A 13,553-nucleotide genomic window follows, 5' to 3' on the forward strand; every position below is an offset into this window, starting at 1 on the left:
ATAATCGAATCAATCCAAAAATTAACCAATTAGTTAATCATTTAATACTCATTAATTATTTTTGTTTCATATTATCAGAAAGGGAGCTTAACCCTGTAATTTTCAGATAAATTTAAATTGAGCTTGGTTTCTATCATAAAAACTGACATATATGTTGTAAAAAAAAAAGCTAGGGCTAGAGTGGAGTGAACCTGATTTAAAGTGTGTGAAGATACTACAATGTATACTCTAAGAATGTAAGGGATATAAACATTATACTATTGTAATAGACAGCACTATCGGATAAAGACATGACCTTCTTGAAAAATGAATGTATTTAGCTGATCACATTCAGTATTTAAAACCATCTCTAACCACTAAATATTGCTATATTCGTATTAAAGTGTAGCCGTGTTAATTTATTCCTACTACTTGACCACTAGACTGTTGTGTGACATCAACTCACACAGGTTTGTACCTAATTGGGTGTCTAGTGTTGTTTTTGTATTCTGTTTTGATGTGTCCTAAAGCTGGATCGACACACTGGGCTTCGTTTCAACGCTTTGTGTCTATGCTTAGTGTGTAAGCTGTGTTGCTGGACTCTCCAAGATAGATCTACTTGCTTTCAGTTTATCTTATGACTGAACATGTCACACTTTTAATGACAGGTGGTTTGTACAGAACTGACGGAGTCTTTGTTTCTTGCGGATCGTCTAAACTGATAGACGACTGTATGTGTCAGCTCTGGGGTTGACGTGGTGAATCAACTTTCACACTCTTTCACACTTTCGTCACCGCCGTCTCGCTTGACTTGGCGCGCGTCCACATAATGGTCAGTTGTCATTCGGAGGTGGAGCCAGCGCTAATCCCATTGTTCGCTTATCCTACCTGTGGGCGTGCCCTCGACTTGGACAGATTATATAAACTCGGATGGATTACTTAGTTGTATCTTCGATGAGTTTGTGGTCTTAGAGCTTCACATTCTGTGTTGTATTCTCAGTGATAGTATCGTTGTGGACTTGATAGTTCTTCTATTTGGATTACGATACGTGTGTTATTTCTGGTGTGTTTTCTCGCTACAATGGAATCCAGAAGCTGTGCACGTACAAGAGATGTCGTACTCAAACGTAAGTGTGAGCAGTTTGATTTGTCTACTTCTATTCAGCACACGCCAAAGAAACGTTCGTCTCTCCATCGTCTGTCACAGTCTATCTCCAATTCTATACGGGTGGTCAAGAAGACTCGAAGTCTCCGCAGAAGACCCACAGCTTCTATATGCGTGCTATCGTCTGCTGGAGATGTGAGCCGGCTTGATGATAGATCATCTTCTCACACCGACTCTAGGCTAGATGTTAGTTTACTCAATGAAACATCCATCTACATGCAGACCACACTGGCCAGTAATGACACTGTCATTTCCCACTGGCATGACGGGGATTGTTCCAGAGACATTTCTTTCATGCGTGTGGCAGACGACTCAGTTGTATGTGCCGGGCGACCACCGAAATACAGACGGGTGGCGCCTAACTCATCTCTGGGGCAGAGACCAGGACCTGAAGGTGCTAGCAGTGCAAGGTGTTCTGAGCATTACACCAAAGGGCGCTCCAGTAAAACATCTTCATTGCTTGGTCGAAGTTTTACTGGCGCTCAGTCTTACCACAAGAGATACTCCAATACTAGTTTGGATTTATACCCACATGATCCTTACAGTTCTGGTCTAGCTAAACTGAATGCATCACTGTTTGTGGGATGTCAAGCAATCAATAATAGGCTGCATGAGTACAGACATCAACAGTTAAACTGCACATATACACAGGGATTGGTAAGATTGACTTATTATTTCTATTTGAACTAACACTAGGCTTGATCAGAACTGGGCAGTTCAAAACCAGATAATATTTTAAGTTATTAATACCCCATTAAACAAGCGTCTAAACTTAGTTGAGTGCGAACTAAAACACCACTAAGCCTTTTGTTAAATGATAGGCTTCATGGACAGTAGTTACAGACAATCCCATAGTTTTTTTTTTAATTTTGCTTGGCTTCCAATTACATGAAACTGTATTCATACTTTTACTACTAGCTATGAAAACAAATACCCTTTGAAACTAGCCTGTTGTCTGTATGATATAGACCTTAATGCTAAAGAAAAAAACTCTTGAAACATAAACACCTACAATTTATTAAGTTGCCTTTAAGTTCCTGTCAGGGAACGGCAGCATTAGACAAGTTGTAGTAGGGTATTCAACTTCTGAGACAAGTGTTTAGACAAATACTGTCAATTGATTTCCTGATAGTACATATGGTTCCATTTTGTTTTGTCTTTGAATGGCTGTGTTTGAAGGTGCACTTGTGATAAGATTATTGGAACATTTGGTAGTCATTAAATGATCTCTGTGTGTAGGGTTAGATGATTTAAATTCACACGATGTCATTGTTCAATATTTGGAAGGAATAATGATTTGTTTTAGGACTTTAAAACAGAGTTTTAATCCTACTAGTCATGTGTCATCTCAGCCTCCTCCAGTACTTTTAGTGTATAGAAAGGTTGCTTACAGTATTTAGCATGTTTTAGTTCAATGATAAAATTTATATATATGTATGTATATGTGCATTCGGAACAGGACAATATAAATTTTTGTATTTACCTTTTTTAAAAATTAGTTTTCAATATATATATATATATATATATATATATATATATATATATATATATATATATATATATATATATATATATATATATATATATAATAATAATAATAATAATTCTTTCTCAACTTCTGTTCTTTATTCTCAATATTTCAGTAGTTATTTTTCTGTCTAAACTTTCAACTTAAACTAAGTCATTTAAACCTATCCACATTTACTCATAGATCAATTCTATCCACATTTACTCATAGATCAATTCTATCCACATTTACTCATAGATCAATTCTATCCACATTTACTCAGTATCATAGATCAACTCTATGCACTTTTTAGTCAGTATCATAGATCAACTCCATCCACTTTTTAGTCAGTATCATAGATCAACTCCATCCACTTTTTACTCAGTATCATAGATCAACTCTATCCACTTTTAAGTCAGTATCATAGATCAACTCTATCCACATTTACTCAGTATCATAGATCAACTCTATCCACTTTTTAGTCAGTATCATAGATCACCTCTATCCACATTTACTCAGTATCATAGATCAACTCCATCCACTTTTTAGTCAGTATCATAGATAAACTCCATCCACTTTTTACTCAGTATCATAGATCAACTCCATCCACTTTTTACTCAGTATCATAGATCACCTCTATCCACATTTACTCAGTATCATAGATCAACTCCATCCTCTTTTTACTCAGTATCATAGATCACCTCTATCCACATTTACTCAGTATCATAGATCACCTCTATCCACATTTACTCAGTATCATAGATCAACTCCATCCACATTTACTCAGTATCATAGATCCCCTCTATCCACATTTACTCAGTATCATAGATCAACTCCAACCACTTTTTAGTCAGTATCATAGATCAACTCTATCCACATTTACTCAGTATCATAGATCAACTATAAACACGTTTACTCAGTATCATAGATCAACTCTAACCACGTTTACTCAGTATCATAGATCAACTCCATCCACTTTTTAGTCAGTATCATAGATCAACTCTATCTACATTTACTCAGTATCATAAATCAACTCTAACCACATTTACTCAGTATCATAGATCCTCTTATACAGAAGTTTTATAAATATATTTTTTGGTTAAAAAATAATTTTATATTGGTTTTATAATTATACCCAGATCACCCTTTTTAGCATTAAAAAACTAGTGAATGTAATTCTAACGTCTTAATTTTTCAAGACATAATTTGTAAACAACAGCTACAAAAATTTATTTATAAGCAAGGATACAGTACATATTAAGTCTAAAACATTCATATTTCAAGGAAAAGCATTTTAAAAAATATATTGCCAGGTTCATACAAATCTAATGACATAGTTTTCAAAGTGCTGTGGGTGTGTCATACAAGATATGTACATAAATAACTCTTTATATATAAAAAGTTTTTTATATCTTTTCTGCAATGTTTTGTTTGAGAGTTGTATTGTCTTTTGTCATTGAAATCAGATAAAGTAACCCTTTTAGACCTGGCAATCCATTGAGTTGATGATGTAAAACATCATTTTTTTTCAATGGCCATCACAATGACCAACAGTCCATCCTTAACTATTGTCAGGCACCCATTAGAACTAATAATCATTTTCACCAGGATTAAAAGCTGAGACCTTATTGTTTAGAAGCCAAGCGCTTTTCCACTCAGCCCCCTCCTCTCCCCTGAAATTGTTGTGTAATATTTCGTTTCATTGGCTCAATATTGAGGTCTTTTTCATTTAGTTTTTTTTTTTTTTTTAATGTTCCTCTTTCAAATATATATTGCATCAAAGTTTGAAAAATACTGAATTAAGTCTTGTATTGCTTTATTCTGTAGTTTGCTTTACCTTATTCTTTTTTGTCTAATGCCAAAGTCTGTCATACAATCCTACAATACTTGTTTGATTTTTACTATCACCATCCATTCAGTTTTTAATTTTATTTCCCCAGTCTCTTGCAGTTGGTGAGGAGTACAGCAACAAGCTAATTACTGCTAGCAGTGTAAACAATATTTCTAAACAAACTGCTGAACAGGGTCGTATTGATACAGCTGGCAGAGTTGCAAGCTGGGCTGTCAATTTTGAGAAATTACTCAAAGATCCTATTGGAATTGGTATTTTTACAGTGAGTGTTAAGTCAAAGATAAACATTTTGCTTAATCTGTTCAACAAATAATTACTTGTATTTTATTTGGCAGTGTGAAACACATTTTGTATTTATAAAACAGGAATTTCTGAAGAAAGAATTCAGTGAGGAAAACATTATCTTTTGGAAGGCATGTGAACAATACAGACTGCTGGCTGATGAGCATCAGGTATTTGTCTTTGAAAACAAATTTAGTCTAATAACATTAATATTTTTTAGTTTTGAACAAAGTGAAGCACTGACAAATATTCTCTTTTGTTGTAGAGAAAGGTTAAAGCTAAAGATATCTACACACGTTATTTATCAACTAAGGCAAGTGATCCAGTCAATGTTGATAGCGCGGCACGTTCTTACTCTGAGAAATATCTTGAGAATCCTACTGCCATTATGTTTGATGTAGCTCAGCAACAGGTAGACATAGTTTTTTTTTTTTTTTTTAGTTTTTGGTCTTTTGATTTGAATTTTAACTCCAATGCTGTCTTTTATTTTTTTCATTGTTTTTCTAGTGATTTCTTAAGATTCTAAAATTTAAATCTTAAAATGTTGTATTTATCTGAGCAGATATTTCAACTGATGCGCCAAGATAGCTATGCCAGGTTTCTCAAATCCGACATGTACAAAACTAAATTAATGGAGGAAATGGAAGGGAAACCATTAGAAAATCCAGGGGAAAATAGCACAGAATCAGATGGCAAAAAAAAGGTAAGTAATAGTTTGCTTTAAAATTGATAATTTAGATGTTGATAAATATTATTTTGTCTTGTTGAAAGGTTTATTTTATATTTAGGTTAAAATAAAGTAAAATTTTTGTATAATATTTATTATATTATTTTCTCTTTCTCAGGTGAAAGGCAAAGAAAATGATGATAAAAGACGTCGTTCTATTTTGCCTTGGAAAAACAGTAAGGCATTTACTTAATGCTCTATCTTTAACTATGGTTTTATTAAAGTATGAATGTAAGTGCTTGTTATTTTCTACTAATTCAACTTTTGATTCTTTAACCAGGTAAAAAATCGAGTAAGGCTTCATCTCAAACTGAGCAGAAGGGACAGGGTAAAAAAGAAAAAGAAGCCAGCAAACCACAGTTGAATGTCAGTATGGCCAGTTTGCCGTCTACATCCACTGTCACTAATAGTAATGGGAATAACAATTTAAAGAAAGCTCCTGGTCCAGGCATAGATCTTAGCACAATGAGAAAGGAAGTGTTTAATGCAAAAGAAGTAAGTTTCAGTAATGTTTTTTTTTATTGGCTTTTGTTTGTCAACAGCATATAGACTTGTACAAATTTTAAAAAATCTTGAACATACACTGCTATTTTGCAGGGCTGGCCATAGGGCACCGCAACCTATGCGACCGCACTGGACCCCCGCACTTTCATAGGACCCGCGTTAATTTTAGATGTAAATTATTAAATTAAATTTTATAACTTATAACAGATTTCCTGCTGCCTCCTAATTTATCAAGAGTTCCTGGAAATCTCCTGAAATTGCAAAATATACGAAAAAGTCCTGGAAATAAGCGGAAATGATTAAAAAATTTTGAAAACTCGTACAAATTTCCTGAAATATATTGACAAAAATGGTCATTTTGGGGTGTCATTCAATATGGAAAACGCCAATCCTGCGTGCGATAAAAAAAAACAACAGCATTATGAAATACCCATGGAATCTAGTGAAAGAATCTTCTCGCGCCTCAAACTAATGAAGAATTACTTGAGGTCAACAATTCTTGTAGATAGATTGAAACATTTGGTAATTCTTGCTATTGAGCCTGATCTATGTAGGAAATAAAATTTTAATGATATACTGTATGACAAATTTATTTTATAATACAAACTCTTAAATTTCACATATTATCCATATCCCTACTCAAACTTGGCCCCGCAAAATCCGTTTCGCATAGGGCCCCACAATGGTTAAGTCCACCCTGCTATTTTGTGATGGGTGAATACTACTTGTTCTCTCCCCCCTTCCTTTTTTTTTCCGTAAGGTAACTGTAGTCCGACTTGCAGAAATAAAAGAGTAATCTTTCCTTTACTTCTTGTCCAAACTATTGAGCCATGAAGAGAATTATATATATAGATAATATAATTTTTTTTTCAGTCTTGTGGTAATACTGAAACACATTTCAAGTTCTGTAGGATTGTTATGCCAGATGGGTCGACCACTGTTGTGTGTGCTAAACCTGGTCAGACTTGTAGATCAGTTCTAAGCAAACTTTGTGAGAAAAGATCTATTTCTATAGCATCTGTTGATGTTTTTTTATTAGGTTCAGACAAGGTAATTTTTAATTCATTTTTATACAACTTTTTATTTTTTTTATTTCTAGCACTAAAAAAATATTTCTTTCCATGTCAACTCTTCCTTCTCTTCCTAAAATCTAATGTCGTGATGTTCTCCTGTTTTGAACTAGAAATTGACTAATGTAACAAAAATCGTATTTCTGAGATTGAATGATTAGGGCATTAAAAAAAAAAGGAAATGGTTGATTGTAATTTATAGTAGAAAATGGTTAATAAGGTGGGATTTGATGAATTAAACCAGCTTATCCTAGTATCTTAGTTACATTTTAGCCTTAACTAAACATAGCCTCATACCTGTAAATAATTTTCAATTTTTATTCATTCACAAATACTTTAAAAAAAAATTATTTCAAACTTTCATATTTTTTTTTATCAAAAAATGTATTAATCTCTTAATAATTTGTATCATTCTTTTTTGTTATATATAGCCTCTGGATTTAAATGAAGACATTTCCACACTGGGTTCTAAGGAGATTGTAATAGAGAGAAGAGTTTTGTTTAGACTGGATCTGCCAAATGGGAAATCAATTGGGGTGAAAGCTAAACCAAACAGAAGTATCCGAGATGTGTTCAAACCCATATTGACTAAATATGGTTACCACATTGACAACATTGGTGTTCACTTTGTAAGTAATGTTTAGTGCTCAACTCTTAGTTTGTAGATTTCAAGCTCTGCTTGATCAGAATTTCTGGCCCATAACAGAAGTAGTCTTGGTAATTGTATTTTTAAATTTTTTTTTAGATGGGCTTTCAAGATTTCCTGGACTTGAATACGTCTGTCTCAGAATTAGATAATCAGAGGGTTGTGATCGTACATGATATTGATACTGCAGGTAAACATTCAATTGATCTTTTACTCACAACATGTTATATAATTAATCATTAAGATAACTATTTTGTTTACATTCAATCATTTAATCAGTACTAGTTCAAATCATTTCTCATTCCTATAAGCATTTCAATGTTCTAACAAAATGTATAACTTCTACATATGCATGTGACCCCTTCTTTTCTAATCCTAACCTCTCTAAAACCGACCTAATGATTCTCTTTATTTTATTTTGCTGCTTGGGAAGTGGCGAGGTTGTGTAGGTGCTCACACCATAAAAGTAAGGGTCTATACAACTAAAATACAAGTTGGTTTTTGGTTGGTTTTCTTTATCACAACTATTCAAGTCCTATTTTTCTTTGTACTTATTTGTGTCTGTAAACTTTGTATATTTGCATTATACAACTTAACTCTGAAAAAAAAAATTAAAAAAACAAATATAAATTTAAAAAAAAATATTTCCATTTTATGCTTAATTCTAAATATATGAACCTTAAAATAAGCCTCTGCTTTTGAAATTAATTTTTTTTTATCATTTTAAGATTCATATAATTTCACATCATCCAATTCTTTTTCACACTTGCATATTAGATCTGTTATTTGTTTCATCTATTTAAAATACATTTTACTTCCCCCCCCCCCCCCCCCCCCACTAAACTCTTATTTAAATTGCATGCTAATATTATTTGTTTATATACTTGTTTTATGTGACACTGCAACCATTAGTGTATTTGTTGCAAGTAGATCTAGTTTTTATTTTTGGGAATTGGTTGTGCTTGGTAAAGCTTGTTTAATTTGATTATACCTGAATGGTCTAATAGTGTTTTAAATTTATAATTTTTTTTTTGAATGTCAATTAATTAAATTATATCAATATTTATATTACTTTAATGAACTAATGGAAAAGTGGATAAAAAGGAAATGTAGCTATGCTCATCATCATCATTCATTTAAAAAAAATATCCTAATTTATTATCAGTATCATGCATAAAACATTTATATACAATATAACTTTTATTTCTAATGTTCAAAGTTCTCATTTGTTTCAACTAACCCTGCATGCACTGCATCTTCAGTTGTCTGTTTGTTCTAACAGAAATATTAAGGCAAGGTGTGCAGCCAGTAGCCTTAAATCCGACTAAGGTGCCGCCTGCGAACCGCTCAAAGTCAGGGCATCGTGGCGGCTCCTTGGAGGAGATAACCAATAAGATATTTGAAGACTTAATGAGAGGGAAAAGCCAGTTGGCCCATGGTTTTGATGAGCTAGGGGTACTGGAGTTAGACAAAGCCAAGGTAGGGAGTATATATGTGTAGAGGTCACCATGTCAGGCAGTGGATCGTGATTGATTGAGCTTCATGTGGTCAATGTTTAAGTGTGGCTGGGAATTCAACATTGTTTTAATAGTTTTGATAATAAAGTAAAAATTCTCATACATTAACGTTTAGCATTCTTAGCAAAAAAAAGTAAAAGATTTATTAAATGGAATACAGTAAATTAAAACCTTTAACATATTTAACAATTAACTTTGTCTGCATGTTGTTTTCTTCAATGTTTAAATGAACAGCATGGTGTTGTAAATGGTGAAATAATTTACTCTAGGCAATGATCTTTGGCCTCAATTTATTGTCAAGAAATATTTCTTGTACAAATAAGTGAAAACATTACACCATTTTTACAGGTTCACAAAAACGAAGAGGGGCGATATTTGGGCTTATTCGGCCTACTGAGAAAAGAATCAACAGCAATAAAAGACATCCACAAGGGGAACAAGTCGAAGGGCAAAGTGACATTTACACTACCAAAGAGTGATGTCAAGAAAAAAGTTAGCACAAAAGAAGGTCAGTAATGGTTTTTCTTTCTGTTTATTTGTAAGAATCTAGTTGTTACTGTCAAAATTTTATCACAAATTATGAGACTAAGAAGTGAGACAAAAAAAATTAAGAGAACATAAATTTTAATGCTGTATTTATATAACCCCATTACTAAAAATAAATTCTTTTATTTTAAATAGGTGAACGTTTAATCGACATGTTGTCAAGTGCTCAGAAATTGCGCCTTGAAGAGCAGCGAGGTATACATGTATCTACAGGTGACTTGCCCTCTTTCCTGCTGGAGGGTAATGGGCCACAAGAGACTATGGACAGTTTGAAAGACAGCCAGATTAATAACTTAAACCAGTCTCATCCATCTGGGGTGGCTATGTTTGATGACATTGAGGAAATTTCTAAAGTTGGTTTCTTGGAAAAAACAAAAAGAAAAGAGCAACTGAATTACTTGGGTACTACACCAGAAGTGGTCCACGGCAATCACAAAATGTCCAGAGACACTCACAAATATTCTGATAAAACAGTTTTAAGTGATAAATGGAAATCACTAACTGGCAGGAGTAATCATGACAACTGGACGGGAAGAAGTTCTCAACCTGATAATTCTCTTTTAAACATGAAAAATTCTTTTTCAAATCAAGAGGGTGCGGTAGTAACATCACAACAAACTGACAATTATTTGCCCATGTCTCCATTAATAATTGATTCAAAGAATGATTCACATCCATTACATTCTAATGGAAAATGCAGTACTAATGCCAGGACAACCCAGTCATCTCCAGAAATCCTATCAGACTTGAATAGCTCTAATTTAAAAACATCAGATAGGTTAAATTCTTCTGTCACTCAGAATTCACCCTTGAAGATAAAGGTACCTTCAGATTCCTACACTTCCAACAAACTGAAGGAAAGAAATAAAACTCCTGACCCTCCGTCTTATCATAATGCCATAAGGACACATGGTGTTGACAAAAAACATCACCCAAGAAGTACAGACAATGTTATGGCTCACACTGTGAATTCCGTTAACCATGCTGAAAATTCGTCCTCCTTTGATCATCGAGTTCTTGTATCTCCCAAGTCAGACGAAATGATACAAAGAGATGTTAATGATATGAGCCGAAGGTCACTAGTTTCCCCCAGAAATGATAAACCGCCATATCCATCACAGAGAAACACCCCTCTACGGGCCTCATCACCAAAGCTTAATATTGGTGCCACCCCTTCCAGTAACTTTTACACTACGACCAACCAGAGAAACAGCCCTCAAAGTGCCTCATCACACAAATTTCACATAGGTGCTACTCCTACCAGTGATTCTCATACTACAACCCTCCCAAATAAAAGATCAGCCACTCCTGTGAACCTGAGGTCTACTGGGAAATGGGATTTACAGTTTGTTAATAGTCCACATGCAACAGCTTTTACTTTAAGTCCTTACAGAGATTCTGACCATGAAGAAGAAACTGTTACATTTGTATGACTTGTTACGAAGATGTACTGGTAGTAGGTGTTGGTTTTTAAAGGACATGTACAAGAGTAATTGTTTTAGGCAAGGGTCAAAGGGAAATCCAGTTCTTAGGTCACTGTCAATGCTTGGTTCAATGACTTTTTTTTTCTTTTTTTAAACCACTATGAAGAAGAATGTTTTATTACATTTTTTTATTACTAACATTTTAGAAATTAGTTGTTAGCTATTAGTCAATTACATTTTAATTACACTGCCATTCTTGGGTTAGGTTTTCATTGTAGTAGCATTTTCAACAAACTATTTCAAGGACACTTTCTAACATTATGTGTGCCACTCTAGTAATTTATGTTGCATTGTATCCAACATTTTGTTGTTCATCTATTGCTATTATAATGCATACTAATTAGCTTTTTCTCTTTAAAAACCACTATGAAGAAGAATGTTTTATTACATTTTTTTATTACTAACATTTTAGAAATTAGTTGTTAGCTATTAGTCAATTACATTTTAATTACACTGCCATTCTTGGGTTAGGTTTTCATTGTAGTAGCATTTTCAACAAACTATTTCAAGGACACTTTCTAACATTATGTGTGTCACTCTAGTAATTTATGTTGCATTGTATCCAACATTTTGTTGTTCATCTATTGCTATTATCTACACATCTGAATTTCACATTGTTTTTATATCCAATGTACTTGTAAATAGGCTTTTGATTTCAATTCATTTTAGAGATATCATCTTTAAAATAAATTATATATATTTGTCACTATCATGAATTGTTACCAAGAAATAACATATTGTAAAATATATTGTATATAAACCAATAGAATCTGCTAACGTGAACTCTGACAGGATCAATAAAAAGAGTTCTAAATCTCTTAGCTTTCTTATTTGTTTTGTTTAGTAGATTCATATTTTTATTGAACAGTATTTTGTTATTCAGCTATTAAAAACCTGCAAGACAACTGTGTGCATGTATCTGACATGTTGTCTGAGAGGTTCCAGAAAGTTAAAAACAGATTTAATACCATACCTGGATATTTATAATATATAACATTTTGAAAGCTTCCTAAAGAAAACATTAAAATAACACACAAACATACATAATTTAAATTTATTTTCTGAATTTCAGCAAGTGGGCTACCTACAAGTCTATATTTGGTGATTGCAAAAGGACTAAAAGATTTAGTAATATATATATAATAATAACATAGATCTACACATTAAATTCACAACTGTGAGACATAGGATTAAATACAAACATATTTTTCTTAAAAATAAAATTAAAAAAAAAACAAGGTTACAAAAGACAGTTTGTGTGGAAACACAAACTCAAAATCGGCCTCCGAAGTGGTCCACCCAGGCAGGCTTCAATATTTTCAGAAAGAACAGCCGAATCAAATTATATCAAAGACAAATGAGAGGTAAGAATGGAGAAAGAAGGTTAACAGATCTTGTGTAGTGCCCCAACGGTTCCACAGATCAAAGGATAGGTGAAAGTGAATGTAAAGTTAGATGTGAACCTGGCCTAACTAGTTCCCCTTTCAGACCTTGTGGTCTATAGGGCAGATGATGTAAAGTTCATCTGTTTTGTGGCCTACGGTTAACGAGTGTGTCATGTGGCCAGCACAACGACCAACCGCCTTTACTTTTCCCCAGCTAATGTCAGGTACCCATTAGAGCTGAGTGGACTCAGAGGCGCCCAAAGATTCCAAAAGTTAAAAATCCCAGTCTTCACCAGGATTCGAACCCGGGACCCCAGGTTCGGAAGCCAAGCGCTTTACTGCTCAGCCACCGTGCCTGCACTGGCCTAACTGATGTCTTATAATGATCTTTTTTTTTTTTTTTTTTTTTTTTTTTTTTTTTTAAAAAGGAAACCTCAGAATTTGCGCTATTCAGTTTTAGCTTTATCATCATAGGAATCCTTGGGCTTTATGCCTCTTTTCTTTGCCTCTTTTTTGGGCTTTATATGCCTCTTTTATGGGCCATCTTGCCTCTTTTGTGGGCTTTTGTTGTTTTTTTTTAATATGTTTTTATTTGTAAGTTACCATAATTCACAAGTATTAAATCATAAACAAAATCCTCAAAAAAAAATTAAAAAAGAAGATTCAGGAAAAATGAAATTTATAAGATTACTATTCGTTCTAAATTAGGTTTAACTTATAATGCATACTAATTAGCTTTTTCTCTTTAAAAAAAATACTTGCATAACTGATTTTAAAAATTAGATTTTTCGCTTTCAGGAAAAAAAAAAGTAGCCGTTGCATCAGAACTTTGAATGGTCTAAAATATTGTGATGTCCGATTTTCAATATCTTTTCTAGTTTACGAGATC

At 33.3% G+C, this 13,553-nt stretch overlaps 1 protein-coding gene across 6 annotated transcripts in view; it reads left to right on the forward strand.

Annotated features, from left to right (window-relative positions):
* The window catches only part of LOC106052284 (regulator of G-protein signaling loco-like), a 105,671-nt gene extending 93,574 nt beyond the window's left edge, over positions 1–12,097 (forward strand). For 4 of the 6 annotated variants that reach the window (XM_056045269.1, XM_056045260.1, XM_056045283.1 and 1 more), the window contains 13 exons: positions 4,592–4,765; positions 4,869–4,955; positions 5,051–5,197; positions 5,348–5,488; positions 5,631–5,688; positions 5,793–6,007; positions 6,890–7,066; positions 7,518–7,715; positions 7,832–7,922; positions 8,166–8,198; positions 9,015–9,211; positions 9,598–9,757; positions 9,931–12,097. In XM_056045269.1, coding sequence (XP_055901244.1) covers positions 4,592–4,765; positions 4,869–4,955; positions 5,051–5,197; positions 5,348–5,488; positions 5,631–5,688; positions 5,793–6,007; positions 6,890–7,066; positions 7,518–7,715; positions 7,832–7,922; positions 8,166–8,198; positions 9,015–9,211; positions 9,598–9,757; positions 9,931–11,228 — 2,976 coding nt within the window. In that variant the 3' untranslated portion in view covers positions 11,229–12,097. The remainder of the gene's footprint in view (positions 1–4,591; positions 4,766–4,868; positions 4,956–5,050; positions 5,198–5,347; positions 5,489–5,630; positions 5,689–5,792; positions 6,008–6,889; positions 7,067–7,517; positions 7,716–7,831; positions 7,923–8,165; positions 8,199–9,014; positions 9,212–9,597; positions 9,758–9,930) is intronic. The other 2 variants (XM_056045290.1, XM_056045296.1) reach the window with 2 other exon arrangements.
* The last annotated feature ends 1,456 nt before the right edge of the window (positions 12,098–13,553 follow it).

Source organism: Biomphalaria glabrata, chromosome 1 (assembly GCF_947242115.1).
Source record: "Biomphalaria glabrata chromosome 1, xgBioGlab47.1, whole genome shotgun sequence".
Classification (NCBI taxonomy): domain Eukaryota; kingdom Metazoa; phylum Mollusca; class Gastropoda; family Planorbidae; genus Biomphalaria; species Biomphalaria glabrata.